The sequence below is a fragment of the Haliotis asinina genome, chromosome 1, assembly GCF_037392515.1.
Source record: "Haliotis asinina isolate JCU_RB_2024 chromosome 1, JCU_Hal_asi_v2, whole genome shotgun sequence".
Lineage (NCBI taxonomy): Eukaryota > Metazoa > Mollusca > Gastropoda > Lepetellida > Haliotidae > Haliotis > Haliotis asinina.
In genome coordinates this window covers 62,249,163-62,265,118 of record NC_090280.1, presented here as the reverse complement: position 1 = coordinate 62,265,118, position 15,956 = coordinate 62,249,163, and the positions used below count along the sequence as shown (strand labels likewise).

Below are 15,956 nucleotides of genomic sequence, written 5' to 3'. Positions count from 1 at the left end.
TGAAAATATTAAAGCCTGAAGAGGGATTGGGTATAGTTGAAACAATAACATTTATTGAAGCTCTAAAATTATCCACTCTTAGACCCTCCTGTAAAAAACACAATGCAATAGCCTGGCAATATTCCGTATAATGATATCTTCAAGTATGGAGCAGATATTGTCAAAAAACACAACACTGAAAACATTATCAGAAAGATGTTTTAACCAATGGAACAATTATTGCAAAAGGGTTCGTGTTGGTTCCGACAATATTGATCACATTCGTGCAGAACCATTATGACTCATTCATAATTATAAAACACTTGCCTCCAGACACTGGGCTGATAAGGGTTTATTGAAAGTGATAAACATGGACTTATCTCTCTTGAGAAGTTGATGTTAAAATTCAAAATAAGAGCCACACTGTTAGACTACGGCTATCTACTCCATATCTTAGCTGATATTTGAATAAATGTTGCTTAGAGCACCAAGATCATTCCGTCCTACAACAGTATTTACAAAAAAAACCTCTGCATTGACAAGCTGATGTCTGGAAATGATAAACTTGAGGTTTGCACTAAATACACGTAATTTGACTGGCTCATTTTTGTGTTCAATGTCTATACACATGGATTAAAAGGTGTTAAATGTTATGATTTTCACGAAAAAGATTTTGCAAAGAATTATTTCTACTAAAAAAACAATTATTGAAAATGTACCTGTTTGCAAATGAGCTGTGGATTTTGGTTTACAATGATGTTTGTGAGGGTTACCACCCATAGTGCCTACATTCTCAGTCTGCCTACACCCCAATCTACCTACATTGTAGGCACTCTGGGAATTTTCTTTTGCCCTGTGAAGTAATGGAACAGCCCAGTTATCAATGTATGAAGGGTGTGTCGATTGGAGTAAGGATCTCTTTTTCAATGTTGTAACTAATTTGTTTGTATTGTAATATTCAAAACAAGATTATATTAATCCTAATCGTTGAGTAGGCTTCAATTAAGTATGTTTTTAAAAGGCACCTTTCACATCATTGTGTTAAAGGTGAGGTCATATCTGAGAATATAGTAGGGAAAACATTGTTGAGAACATCCTATCTTCACAATTAATTTACCGCTTTATAAATAAGGAAGTGACCCAACTGCATCCATCACAAAGTATCAAACTGTATCCATGTGTACATGCACTACTGCCTAGTCGTACTAAGGATACTTATGTCAGACTCTTCACATTGCTGAATGCTGTAGCTATGGACAGAGTAGGAGAAGTTGCCCCAAGTGAAATCCAGACAGGCATCACCCATTAGGGCAGTGGAAGAAGTGTATGGGGGTTGTGAAGTACGTGGATGCTTCTTTCATTATACGTGGCCATGTGGAGAAACGTCGCTGAGAAGGGACTGGCGAAAGACTACAAGGACAATCCACAAGTTCAAACTCACATGTCAGGAGAGCAGCCACCCTCGATGTTGGATTCCTCCGACTTTAGGAACACCTCCAGAGTGGCAGAAAATCACATCTTCAATATCTAGATGCTGCAGTGAACTCTGAAATAAGTGTAACAGCTATTGACCAGTGGAGAAACAAAGCTGAGAATGGACTGGCGAAAAACTACAAGGGCAACCCACAAGTTGAAACTCATGTCTGGAGTGCAGCCACCCTCGATGTTAGACTCCTGCGACCTTCGAAACACCTCCAGAGAGGCAGAAAATCACCTCTTCAATATCTAGATGTTGCAGGACATCTTATCAAGTTGTCATTAAAGTGAACTCAGAAACCAGTGTAACAGTTATTGACCAGGGGAGAAACAAGGCTGAGAAGGGACTGGCAAAAGACTACAAGGACAACCCACAAGGAGAGCAGCCACCCTTCCATTACTTCCTCGAGACATGGTGCAGGACACTTGGATTGCTGCCATGGAAGAACACCCAGAGTCAGACAAGGTCAGGAACTTCAATGACTGTGTCACGAGTACATGAGCTGACTACCAAGTGCGCTTTCCCGTACGGATCTGGACGCAGTGTGAAAACATAGGACAAAGGACAAACAACCACTTAGAAGGATGGCACCTGAAACTGAAGAACCTCATCACCAAAGCCCGCCCACACATCTACCTCTTTATCACAAACATAAAGAGGATAGAAGCAGAATACAAAGCCAAGCATGCCCAACTTGACTGTGATGCCCTTCCTAAGTCTCGGAAGCGTGTTTATAGAGAACTCAATGCTGGACTCCTGCGACTTAAGGAATACCCCCAGAGCGGCAGAAAATCACCTCTGCAATATCTGGATGCTGCAGGACGTCTTATGAAGTTGGCTATTTGAAGTACTATCCTAGTGAACTCTGAAACCAGTGTAACAGCTATTGACCAGTGTTAAAAATGAAAGAGTGAAAATTGCTATACTACATCATTATTATTTATATCATTTTTAATATGTATTATCACTGTTTCCATGTCTGTAAACACATGAAATTCTCTGAACACTAAAAAAACTTTGTCATTTGTTGGACCTTTGTAGGCAGAGTTGGAGTATGCCCAAGAAGTTACACGGGTAGGTTCATTCAGCAACTAAGTAGTCAACTCCTTTTTAACAGGGGTAGAACAGGTCAGCCCATTAACCACACGTCCTGACCACAGGACCATATCATGTTCTTTTAAACTGTAGTCAGATTGGGACTGCAGGCACTTTGGGAAGACGCCGTTTCTGAGAGCATTTGTCATGGCCATTTGGAATAATCTAGAAATATGGATTAACGACTATTTTCCATAAAAAATAACATTATTAAATATTTGATTTGGTTTGGTTCATTACATGATAATTTATTAAAAAATCAAATCTCTATCTCTGCAAAAAAAAACCAACTCAATACCAAAATTTAAGAATTATTAAACGGTATTGAAAGAGATACTCTCTGAAGAAAACAATCATGCTTAAAGCGTTCGCTCTTCTCGCTAGTCTCGGGCAGTGATGTTGCTGGAATATTGCTGAGACTCGTTTCACTCACTCACCCACTAACTATTTTACAACCTCTGTAGCGTCTTTCAGTTATATCAGAGTGCATCGATATTCGAGGAAACTCCACAAGTTCCAATTTTATTCCATAACAACAGAAACAGTACAGGCATAATCAAGCAGATATCCTACTTTGTAGGATTACAGGGTGCCGCACAGAGACAATGTACAATGCTTGTGGTAGCGTTGTATGTTCAGATACCATATTGATTAAGTCTCCATGTTCACCAACTCACAATGAATTTCAGCAGCATGCCAACACGCGCATAAAGCGTTGTGGGGAGGTGGGGTAGCCTAGTGGTAAAAGCGTTAACTCATCACGCAGAAGTCCCGGGTTCGATTCCCAATACGGACACAATGAGTGAAGCCAATTTCTAGTGTCTCTGTAGTATCGGTGGAGTATTGATAAAAGCGGCGTAAAACTACTCACTCAATCACTTATGATCTCTAACCACCAAATTCAAGCATTTCCTGCTAACTAGAAAAGAACCCCAAGAAGGTATCGAAGTTACTGGGCGATGCTAGTGAATATGGAATACAGGACATTGTGTTGCTGTTGGTATGTTTGATACTGAAAACAGCACAAGAAGCCAGATAACTTTAAGACAACACAGGGGAGCAGAGCCCAATTCAATCGACAGTAAACTTCAATTGTTGGTGGTTGTATCCTCGCAGGGGTTAAAGTACTGTAAAATTATTGTCCTCGTGAGAGGGTACGTAAGTCCCTAAACATTCAAAGTACATCAAAACTTTACACATTTATTACACATTCAAGTCTGAACAGTAAAGCACACACACAAAAAGTTTCCCTACTTTGATAGTTTAAAAAGCACAGATTATATTCCATGATATTGGAATGTCAAAATGATTAACATAAATATATAACGTATAACAAATCAGACAGCAAAAAGCAAAACTGCAAGCTCATGTATGAAGGCCGAACGGCGAGGAGAACATACGCAAACATCGAGGGTACATCAACCCCGGGGCTCCGAGGGACCAGTGAACAACGAATTTATCTTACCGAACACCTATTTGTTAATTTTAAGCTGTTTGGAGCATGGGTGTCGGACCGTACACTTTAGCCAACCTGTGTGATTCAAATGACTCGAATCTTGCATCTTGCTGGTTTCCCCGAAGGCATTGTCCCACTTCTTAATATACACCGGGACTACATTTGAACGTCTTGTGAAAATTTATTTACTAGAATGCGAGACAAATCTTTTTGTAGCCATCGCTAGATTTTGCAGTCGACACAACAAAAACAAATTTAGAGTTACCTCCCTTCTATCGATTAGCATTCGCAAAATATCGATAATTTCCGTGCATCATGCGTGATTCACTGTTATTTGAGATAACGACGTACTACCACGAAGTACCGAATGAGTTGCAATTGACAGCCGCTTTTAACATGGGTACATTGAAAATGTAAGACGAGCGCTTAGCCAATCAGAAAACGTCATTAATGAGTGAGGTAAGATAAAATCTACTGTCAAAACGATATCTTCTAATTGCAATTAAGCTATCGTCTGATCTCAGATAAGCGATATCTCCTGTGGAACAGTGTTTTGGATGATAATGTAAATGCAGAGTTGATCGTTCTTGTATTTTAACACCGCTTTGAACGTGTGTAAATCTGACAGCCAGATGATACGTAAATTTCAAACGTTCTTTATATAGCTGCCGGATGGCACGTACATTTACGAATGTTAGTAAATATGGGTAATACGGTCATTTTGTTATGATAAATTACACTATATTTAAAACTTGAACATTAATACACAGTAATAGCTAATTAGACAAAAATGGTTAATTACTTCTCAGAATGAATATATGATTGACTTCACATGTTTCAAATGTCCATTACCGTGTCGTCTGTACACCCGGATTCTACCATTCCTACCAAAAACACACAATCTGCTCTCGTCTGTGAAAAGGACTCTGGCCGTTCCCTTACTTTCCATTGTCGCACTTGTCTTAAGACAAGCATGAGTTACTGAAAATCAAAGACTGGTGGTAAATTGTTACATTGTTTTGCCGTATTAAACCTATTTATCATGAATGGTCGATGTGGACTCGACGCTGGCTTGGACGACTTCATAAGCCATCGTGTAAAAGCGTTGTTGACTGCATTATTGCATCCCCCGCTGTCTTCAGTGTTTGTCAACACTTCAACATCTTCTCCCGGCCATGTACCTCTAATATGTCAATTTCAGTCACGTGATCAGCCCGTACAGCAAGCCCAGGATGGTGATTTATCGAACAACCGAGACATCTACCTCAAGGTATGGTGTGACGTCAACAAATGTTTGATGAATGCTTAGATCTCTTGATACTCTTAAAGATTATTTAAGGGTACAAAAATAGATTTACCTTCCATGTATTATCGGTACACTTATATGTTATGATGATTCACTGTTATTACTATTGACTGTTGATTTATTGATATACGTACATGAAAAACAATAACTTTTTTTTCACTTAACTTTCACGTTTTGCTTGTTTGATCCAGTTAACCGGATGTCTCGCTATCCGGACGAGTTTCGAGTGAAACCAAAGCGTCCGGATAAACGGAGTTCGACTGTATCTAGGAGTTCTTTCTACACAATGCCCGTCGTGGCATAAACATTTCGATAATTCCTTTTTAACGGTCCAGAAAGGCCCTGTATAGTATCATAAGGTATTTGTCGAAGTTGACGCCGTCGGTTCCAAATGCATTCCCGTGCTTCAAATACTCAATAACACCTGGAAATTGGCCAACACATGATGTTTATCTCCTAAATATATCACACTATTACTCGCCCGTGGAAGATACTGCAGTCTAATATTTTTACGTCAATATTATGACGTCACAATGCTAGTGCCGCAGTCGCAGAGGTACTGGACCTTGTTTGACTTGAGGAAAACTGGGAGTCCTCACATTGCAGTCGCAGTTTCTACCAATTTGTGTTGGAAATAATAAACAGAATGCTAAACTCGCTTCCGTAAAATACCATTTTCATTAAACTCGAGAAAGATTTAGTATCAAATTCGTTTTCGCTCGTCTGATACCAAATAATTCACTCGTTGAATGAAAATGGTATTACACGGAAGGTCGTTTAGTATCCTCTATGTACTATATTATACTGACTTTAATAGTGTTTTAGCTACAAATACAAGGGCGGGTACAGCTTTTTGAGAAGAATGGGGTGCACACTTCATTTTCACCTTTCATCACGCGAGTTTCAATATCTTTCTTTAAATTGAGACAGTCGGGGTGGGGAGATGCGCAGCCCTGCAAAACACACACGCACGCACGCGAACACGCACGCGAACGCACACGCACACACACACACGCGCACGCACGCACGCACGCACGCACTCACTCACACCTCCCCCTCCCTCTGGATCCGCCTATGCATACATTCTGCATTTTAAGAATCAGTATGAGTAAGGTCCAAAACAAATCTGTTACATGTGGCAAACAGAGGTTATGACGCACAGCCATTGGCGATCATGAATGTATATTCTTTTTTTCTTTTACTCTTTTTTAGTGACGAATTGGGCAATATTCAGCCCATGTACGAGCGATCCCGTAAATAATGGGGGTCCAGACCAGACAATACCGTGATTGACATCATGAACATCATTCTGACAAGCATGTGTATCTAACATTGGTAAAATATTTTATACCGACATGTTCAGTATGAAGAAATACCATTTTTATGCTAAACAGACAATGCAGTATACAATAAGAAACACAGGAACAGTTTCTGATAAAGGGAAATCAAACAACATTATCCATTTAAACACTCATCCATTATATCTTAATACCACAGAATCTTCAATACAAATAGAATAGGAACAAAAAAAAGTACTGGTTTTTTTTATCAGGACTCCGGGGATAATTTTCCTCCGGGGTATTTTATTCCTTTAAATGAAATTTATGAGTAAACTACTAAATACCAAAAGCATTTCACAGATGGCATGGTTTTAATACCGTCACAGGGACGTTGGGGGACATTTTTTCAACGTTTGGGGATCTGATTGTCGATTTCTGGATTGTAGTTCCTTCACTGACCCACAGTGTTTTCATTTTGAACTGCTCACAAATCAAACATCTAAATCTCACAACAAATATCATCTTGCGCCACATGCAACCACAGGAACCTTGACTCCTAACCATGAATCGTTTTGTCAGTGACGCTATTCCATTGGTGTGTCTTCCCAACACAGACCTCAGCTACATCGTCAATCAAATCGTTAGTAAAAAGCAAGATTTATGAATGTCAACTTCCTGGTTGTGGATAATACAACGTTTTAGAGTATTTGCTTGCGACTTCACTAGGGAAGCATTCACTCCAAAATGTCGTATTATTCACAGTAAAGAAGTCAGCTGATGAAGGAGCAAGCAGTGCAAGAAACACTACTGGAATGCAATTGCTAAACAGACCGAGCAAATCGATTAACATCATAAAATAATTTAAAGACTGATACTAAATGATCGATTTTTGAGATGTCATAAAAATAACGTTGTGAAAACATTTTGTTCGCCTGCCCAAGCCCTTGTCACGCAAGAAGTGTGTGAGTTAACATTTTACGACACAACGGCATTATTTGAGTCGAAACCAAATCTACATTTACACACTCTCTCTCGCTCACCTGCGCACAGAGAGACACACATAGACACAATAAGACACGGATGGCGTTATCAAAAAAGATATCAACACAGATGTTACCAGTAAAACGTACATACGTACATACAATTTCTCCATAAATCAAAACGGAATACATCGTTAAATGACAATTAGTTCTTCTGCAAGGAGTCAGTTCCGTCCGTGTTTCATTCATTGTTATAGACTAGATTCCCCCAAAACACCCAAGGTTGTGACACTGACAATCCATATCCTGGTTACTATGATAATAGCCATCCTGCGGCAGACGCTTACATCTCTGCAGTGGCCCGGAGACCACACATTAGCGACAGAGCAACTATCACGAGTGAGTCTAATACATTTTCCTGTTATCATGTTTCCCTACCTGAAATACATTTCTGTCTGTCTTTTTGTAAATTTGTTCATTCCCGAGTTTAGTTTGTTTTTGTTTTGTTTTTGTTTTTTTGTTTTTGTTGTTGTTGTTTGTTTTTGTTTTTGTTTGTTTGTTTGTTTGTTTTTGGGGTTGTTTGTTTGTTTGTTTTTGTTGGGTTTTTTGTTTTGTTTTTTTTGTGGGGGTTGTTTTGTTTGCTTTGTTTGGGTGGGGGGATAGTTTTTTAGTCTGACGCACAAAAAATGAGTCAAAATGAGGGACGGGAATTAAATTTGCTGATTGTGCCTGTAAATCATTTTATATGGAGACGCCCCAAGTGATACGGATGATAGTGAATGAGCTTAGTTCTACGCTACTGTCAGCAATATCCCTGTACTATCTCGGTGTTGAACACTAGATATGGGCTTCACACTTTGTGCCCATGTGGAGAATCGAACACGTGACGCGCCAACGCTTTACCGCTAGGCTAACCCACTGGCCCAATAGATGCCGACATCGTGGGCATGGTAGTGGCGGGTGAATACAGATTTAGATCTTTGAATGCTCAAGGGGTGCAACTGATCTCTACGCTTTAGACCGTTGTTGAAAAATTGGATATACTGTTTGTGGAAAGTTTCGGGTAAAAAACACAGAAACAAATCTTCAACGAAACGTTAAACATAATGCAATTGACTTACAGACCAATCTTATTGCCAAATAGAAGCTTTTCAGAAATAACACCCACACTCGACCTCTACAGTTTTAGACAACGGGCCCACACACGGCAGTGGCCTGTAAATAAACCATACAGTGATCAATAACATGAGCATCGACCTGTACAACTGGGATAAGATGGCATGTGTCACCCAAGTCAGCGAGCCAAACCACTCGATTCTGTTAGTCGCCTCTTCACAAGCATAACTAAAATGTGCTTGAGAAAATAGTTATGCAGCCTCAATGTGCGTTGGAAGGTGGTCGCTGCTAAATACAAAATTACCTCTACTTACTTTTGAGATTTTCCTCCCTTGTGGATGTCAGGATCCTATAGATGTGAACTCGGATCAGATCATATAATAATTATGATTAGACTTTCTTCATATTCCAGTCTTATGGACAGTGTATCAAACTGTGACGCCAATCAGTTTTATCGTTTGGAATTGAAAGCAATACGTCGGCAGTTAGATTTAGTATTTGCCGCAAGACATTCATTATGGTAACATTCGACCGACATCGTCACTTTCCATAACTGCAAATATCCGATCATTTTCAGCGTAATGTAAATCAGACTTTAGCTGGTTTTATAGTGCTAGTACACCGAGATACCATGCCGCAGTTAAGCATGATTGCCCCAGTCAAACATTATACTGACTCCGAGTCGACCAGTCCTTGTACCCACTAATGCCGAGCGCCAGGCAGGGAACAACAGGGATCAACAAGTACCATATTTTCACGTCTTTCGATGTGACGCGCCCGAGGACCGAACCTGCAACCTTCCGCACTCCCGTGGATGTTCTAACCAGTACACCACGGAGACGGTCAACTGTGTACAGACTTGCCACCCGACCTGTATGCTTTCAAAGGGCGATTGCACACCAGTCAGATTCTTTAGAGAGTAATGAAACTACTGAAGGCGACCCGATATTTAACTCCTAATTAGTCTGCTCGTTCTTTTCAAAGGATAGCATCGAGTAAGTCCCAGCAGTGTTTGTCCAATTCTATTTCTTGTCAATAAACTGTAAAGTAAACAAACAATGATTCTTGTTCCAGACGCCTTGAACAATGCCCCTCAACTTAACGGAAAACGACATTTCGGATGTCCTACGGCGTCACGACAACGCCTACGCCATACAAACTTTACCCGCCATCTTGTACCTCGCCATACTGATGATTCTTGGCTTTGTCGGCAACTCGATTGTCTGCTATATCTATCTTTTCAAGTTTCAAAGTGTCACAACCACATCATATTTCGTAGTGGCACTGGCAGTGCTAGATCTCTTGAACTGCATCACAAACATCCCCTTTGAAATCGTCGACCTCAGACACAATTTCACGCTCGGAACGTCAGTCGTCTGCAGGATTATGCCGGTGACCGTGACCTTTGTATCTCTTGCGTCAGGAATTGTTTTGATAGCCGTTGCAGTGGACAGGTACCGGAAGGTGTGTCATGCGTTTAGCAAACAGTTGACGAATTCGACAGCAAAGTTAGCTATTCTGGTTTGTTGTTTATTGGCTGCCTGTATGTCCGCACCGAGTGTGTTTCTATTCGGGCCAAGGACGGTCGTACTTGGGGGAGACGTTAACGGATCCGAATGCGGCGTATCGGAATCCTTTGAAGGGGGTGTGTTCCCTGTTGTTTACAACGGAGTTCAGTTTCTCGAGTTTGTCGTTGCTACAGTGACTATCGTCGTGCTGTATGTATTAATATGGTGTCGGATAACAAGACAGCAAAAATACGTCAGCACGGTAACCACGAGCACAAATCCTGGACGAGCCACTGGGGTTCACGTTGCCCGCAGCAGCGAGGACGAGGACACGTCAATGTCAACGGGACATCTGTATATTTCGTCCTCAAATGACAGCGAACAGGGTAAAGGTATCTCAATAATCAGCAAGTCAGATGACTCGACCTTTTCTGGGAAGGACCAGGTTACAGCTTTACAACGACACACAAACCTTGAAAACGCACGGCAGCAATCTCAGTCTGACGAAACAGGCACAATGAAGATGAAAGACACGTCAAGGTCACAACGTGAAATACAGGTACGGAAGACTACATTAATGCTGTTCCTCATCAGCCTCGTTTTCATCCTCAGCTTCCTGCCTCATCTAGGCATCATGACGGCCACCGTTATCAATAAGCACCTGTACGATAATCTCCACGGAGCCCAGATCGCCGCATACAACATCTGCCAGAGATCCTACTTTATCAACAGCGCCTCCAACCCTATTATCTACAGCTTCTGCAGCGTCAACTTCCGTCGAGCTGCCAGGGATATGATAGTAAGGAAGAGATGAACAGACTCAGAAACTTATAGCACGTTGGCCTAAACACACTCGTGATAAAATTAACTTATGTAACGCAATATTTAGGTACTATTATTTCTGTTTACTGCAATAGAAGTCTTTAGGAATCAAAATAATTGTAGTAGGGGAAAAATATGAGTCCAGATATTGTATTCTCGTATTTGTGTCTGATTTTGTTTTCTTACCTTAATAAACTTGTATTAACGGAAATTACCATGATCGTGTCATGCTTTCAAAACCGGTCTCGCGAAAGCTTGACTGGCTAATGTGTATCTTTGAGTGATACTTTTGATAAAAAAAAAATTCTACTGTTTCAGTTGATGCTAGGATGAAAGCAGAATTTGGCATCCCATGGCCCTTGCCATGTCTGAAATATTGATCCGAAGAAAGAAATTTCCTGATTTGCCAAGATCTGTCTACAAAACACATCATTTATTTAATATTCATATCAATTATCTTTTCTTAAGACAAATGCGAAATCATTCTTTGATTACTGGCAAAGTGATACTACAGCACGTTTTGTACAACATCACTAACGTTTGATATTATCAGCTGAAAATCTAAAACAAGATAAAATCAAGATGTTTAGTTTCTTTTGCTCGTGAGTATAGCATTTAGTCAACGTCGCTTCATGGTATCTGAGCGTGGACATGACACTCACCAGAGGGTCCTAACAGATGATATGTTCTTCCTTCAGGCAATCCTCTGGAATAACTCTACAGTGCCCCGATAGATGGCCGTTGTTATCAGACAGGAGGCTCGAACAAGACTTGGAATGTGTCAGATCAGCAAGCAGCAGCAGCAGCAGCAGCAGCAGCAGCATCACTTATTCTTTGAAAATCGTACCCTAGCTAGGGGCGGATATATTTTGAGGAAAGGGTGTGCTCAGTTCATTTTCATGTTTCCGCGACAATTTCAGGACTAAAGGTGGGTGCGCAATCTTGCACGCACGCACGAGCGCGCGCACATGCACACTGGATCCACCTATATCTAATGTGCATTTCGCTTTGGAAAATATAGTTGTCATTATTATCATTATGTTTTTCATAATTCCTAACCCACTGTACACGTTTTGTGTAAATATCTTCATGGTCGTCATCACCCTCCTCGTCCCTCTTCCATAACTTGTAACCTATTTAGTATGTGTTTTGTTTACGGTCAATTTCATCGGGGTGGGTGGTGGGTCTGGATTTCAGTATGAAATTGCTGATATTTTCTGGACAATCCAGACAGCCGGAAATTTGTAGCCAGACTGCTTTGGCGTGCTCGTTCCCAAATATTGGACAACCCGTACCAACGCGAGTAGTATACACAATGATGGAACAGGACGCATCAACCGTTTATAATCTGGAAAATTCGTTCAGTACATTGAGCCGCTTCTGATGATTAAACGGGTTAAACAATATTTTCAGCTTATATTCTTCTCAAATTAGATAACATGGTTGGGTCACGATGACCTAGTTGTATAGGGCATATGAGTCATAATTAAAGCGCCCTAGTAACCACCATTGCCCAGACCAGTGAGAGCACGAGTTGGATTTTAGCTTTTAGCAATGTTCCAGCAATATCAGGGCAGGGAACACCAGAAAATGGACTTAGCACATCGTACCCACCTGGGGAATGGAGTGAGTGAGTGAGTTGAGTTTTACGCCGCACTCAGCAATATTACAGCTATATGGCGGCGGTCTGTAAACAATCGAGTCTGGACCAGACAATCCAGTGATCAACAACATGAGCATCGATCTGCGCAATTGGGAACCGATGACATGCGTCAACCAAGTCAGCGAGCCTGACCACCCGATCCCGTTAGTCGCCTCTTACGACAAGCTGAGTCGCCTTTTATGGCAAGCATGGGTTGCTGAAGGCCTATTCTACCCCGGGACCTTCACGGGTTCCTGGGGAATGGAACCCTGTCCTTGAGCGTGACAGCCAAGGCTTCTACCACTAGGCTACCCCACCGCCCCTAAAGTAATAATAAAGCGCCATAGTAACCACAATTGTCCATAACAGATAAGTCCTTACTCACATTGTAATTTTGCCCATAGTCCATGAACAACTTTAGTTTCCCCTGTCAAGTCCATTCTGAAAATCTGAGGCCTACATGAAGCAAGTCAAGATTTCCCCAGGTTCTGAATCTACTTCATCACTGGCTATTTTTTAAATTTAAGAGTATTTGTTTCTGTTACAATATGTTCCGAGAAAAAGCGTTAGTTTGGTGCATAGTGTTTGTAAGAAAAGAAAGTTTACTTTAGTGCTGCTCAAATTATTTCTGCATTAGCTTTCTGTAAAAAGAAAGCCAAATGTGATGCAAATGTCAACTGTCTAACACATCAATAATTGTTCAAAAAGGATGAGAACTTCTCAGGCTTTCTTGTGGTCACTTATTTGGTACCAATATACAATGGTGTAAGATTCACATGAAACCAGGCGTTTTGTGATATAACAGTTTATTTCCATTTCTTCATATGTACATCTTGTATTCACAAACATTTACATTTGTACAACCCACAGATTCAACCACACAATGTTCATAAATAAAACCCAATAATTACAGTTAAGCTTGAAAGTATTTAACCATTAACAGTCAAGAGTTGTTTCCCTTGGCCTGATCCAAGATGACAGCCACTTGGATTACAAGCAAGCTGCATCTGTCATGCTGGAACCATTCTGAAGATATCACCAGATGCTGATTAATTTAGTACCTTGCTCCTTGGTGTCCCTTCATTACAAACCATTATATATGTCAATGAAAATTTTTCGACAAACTGACTGATTTTGTCACAACACTGTCCTGCTCATTAAAATGGGAGTATCTAAATCTCATTGAAATCAAGTCTCACATCTTGTTACATTTTAATCAGATTGGGAAATATGTATGATAAGGGGTTGAAATATTCTGACATATTACATAACAGTATTGTTAACCATGAAATCTAAACACTATCTTGCCCACTGAAAATATGTTTGCCACAATCAGAGTTGAGTAACTTTCCTTCTTTCGTATCAAAAATTGATTCTAATACATAACACATGTCAAAATATTTTAGCCTCTTTCTCAATATTTATACTCCCTTTCAAATTAATGGTAATTCTGTCTGTCCTTTGTTTATTCATGTGAAGAGGTTACATCTTCCAATACACCTCTAAGATGTCAATCAGTGACTGATTCAAGAATAAAGCATACATCAAAATATGTCTATTTCTCCATATTCATACTCCCTTTCAACAACAACTCTAACTGGCTGCGTTATTATATGTGTGGAGGGTATATCATCTACTACACCTCCAAGATGTGAAATGAAGCAGAGTGAAGACCTCACCATCAGTAGTAGCCTGAGAGATTCCTCCACCTGACCGTCCCTCTACTCTGACTGCTGAAGTGTCCATGTTGACTAGAGGCGTAATGATGTGGTTAGACCGCAATATGATACACAGCCCGATAATAAGCACACAATATGATTCATAACCCTATACAATATTTTGAACTCCAAAGTTCATATTCTCTCCCTTTTTGCAAGTGAATAGTAACCTTGAATAATTTGTCTCCAAATTTCAGACAGGACACATAGCAACAAAATATGAACATGTATTCAATTTCTGTCAACTACAATTAATTTTGACCTAAGTTACAAACATTGGAGGATAAACTTTTGTAACTCAATATGGAGTTGTTGACACTACTTCCAGTCACTGATCATAAGGAAAACATAAGCGAAGGTTGAAGGGTCAGCTTATCTAGAGAACATACCTTTTCCATACTGATGTTAAGGGTCAAGTCAGGACCTCGACTCATTTATAGTAGCATAAGTCTTGTGACACTGAGCATTTTGTTATTTGTAACCAAACAGGAAATACCTGAGAACCCGCATAAAATGAAACTAGAAACTAGAGTGTGTTGTTCTTCACATTCTTAAATCAATACAACTTGCACTGGATTGTATGTAATGCAATACTGGAGTTGAAAATGGATCTGAAAAGTTTGGAAAAGATAGCATCTTTTTGCCAGATTGCCCTGTGAAGCCACTCTGATAATTTAGAATACTAAAGAAATCACTCATCTTTGGAGAAACCCATTAGTAGAGGTAAGATGTCAACAAACTAAAAATGAAATCATAAAAAGAATTGCCAAGCTGCCATCAGGTAATTCAGACTTCAGACAATGCAGGCCCTTGATAAAATCTTCAGGGCATCACTGCAGCATATTTACAGCAGCCAGAAAAGACCATACAACGTTGGAACTGAGGGCCCATACAAAATCCACCTGCCTCGGGTTTACAAGCTGTCATTCATTTCCTACACTGATCAGACTGAAACATCCACTGTGAAAAACAAAACTTACATCACAGTTGTAGCACAAAACTCACCTGGTGGTACAGGGACTAGAGTTTTCACCAAGTTACCAGTACTTAAATTCATGCTCCCACTTGTAACAAAACCAATGATCAAAGGCTTTACCTGAGCTTTCGAAGACATGATAACCAAGTCAGATGGCAGTCGATAGTCTGTGGCCTCTGCTCTACCTTGAGCGAAAAAGCATAAGTCAAAGTAAGTCAAGTTTGAAGACATACTGACATAAATATGGTTCCGACGATTGGCCACTTTTGTATGTGGGTTACACCTGCCTCAAGTTTGGAGAGTATTCAGGTTACATAACTGGGTGTCACTTGGATGCAAGAGGAAACAATAAAATATTGCAGGTCATGGGCATTTACTATTTTGGGTAATGTATTGGAAGAAATATGTTGCTCACAAACCAAAACATAATCATAGGCTTCCTACATGTCCAAGAGACCCACTCCCTCCCAAAATTGTGTTTGTGAAATAACACCATGTTAACAATATTTCTGTTCTGTATGTCAAACTAATGTGGCTGACCTACACCAAAGTGGCAGGTCTCATATGTTTACATATTTGTTGAAAATCATCAGCAGGATTA

General features: G+C 40.2%; 1 protein-coding gene across 1 annotated transcript; it reads left to right on the top strand.

Annotated features, from left to right (window-relative positions):
• The first annotated feature begins 9,737 nt into the window (after window positions 1-9,737).
• LOC137274278 (orexin receptor type 2-like) lies at window positions 9,738-11,011 on the top strand. Its single transcript, XM_067807402.1, has one exon. The coding sequence runs from the start codon at window positions 9,776-9,778 to the stop codon at window positions 11,009-11,011; it is 1,236 nt and encodes a 411-aa protein (XP_067663503.1). The 5' UTR covers window positions 9,738-9,775.
• Window positions 11,012-15,956: the final 4,945 nt, after the last annotated feature.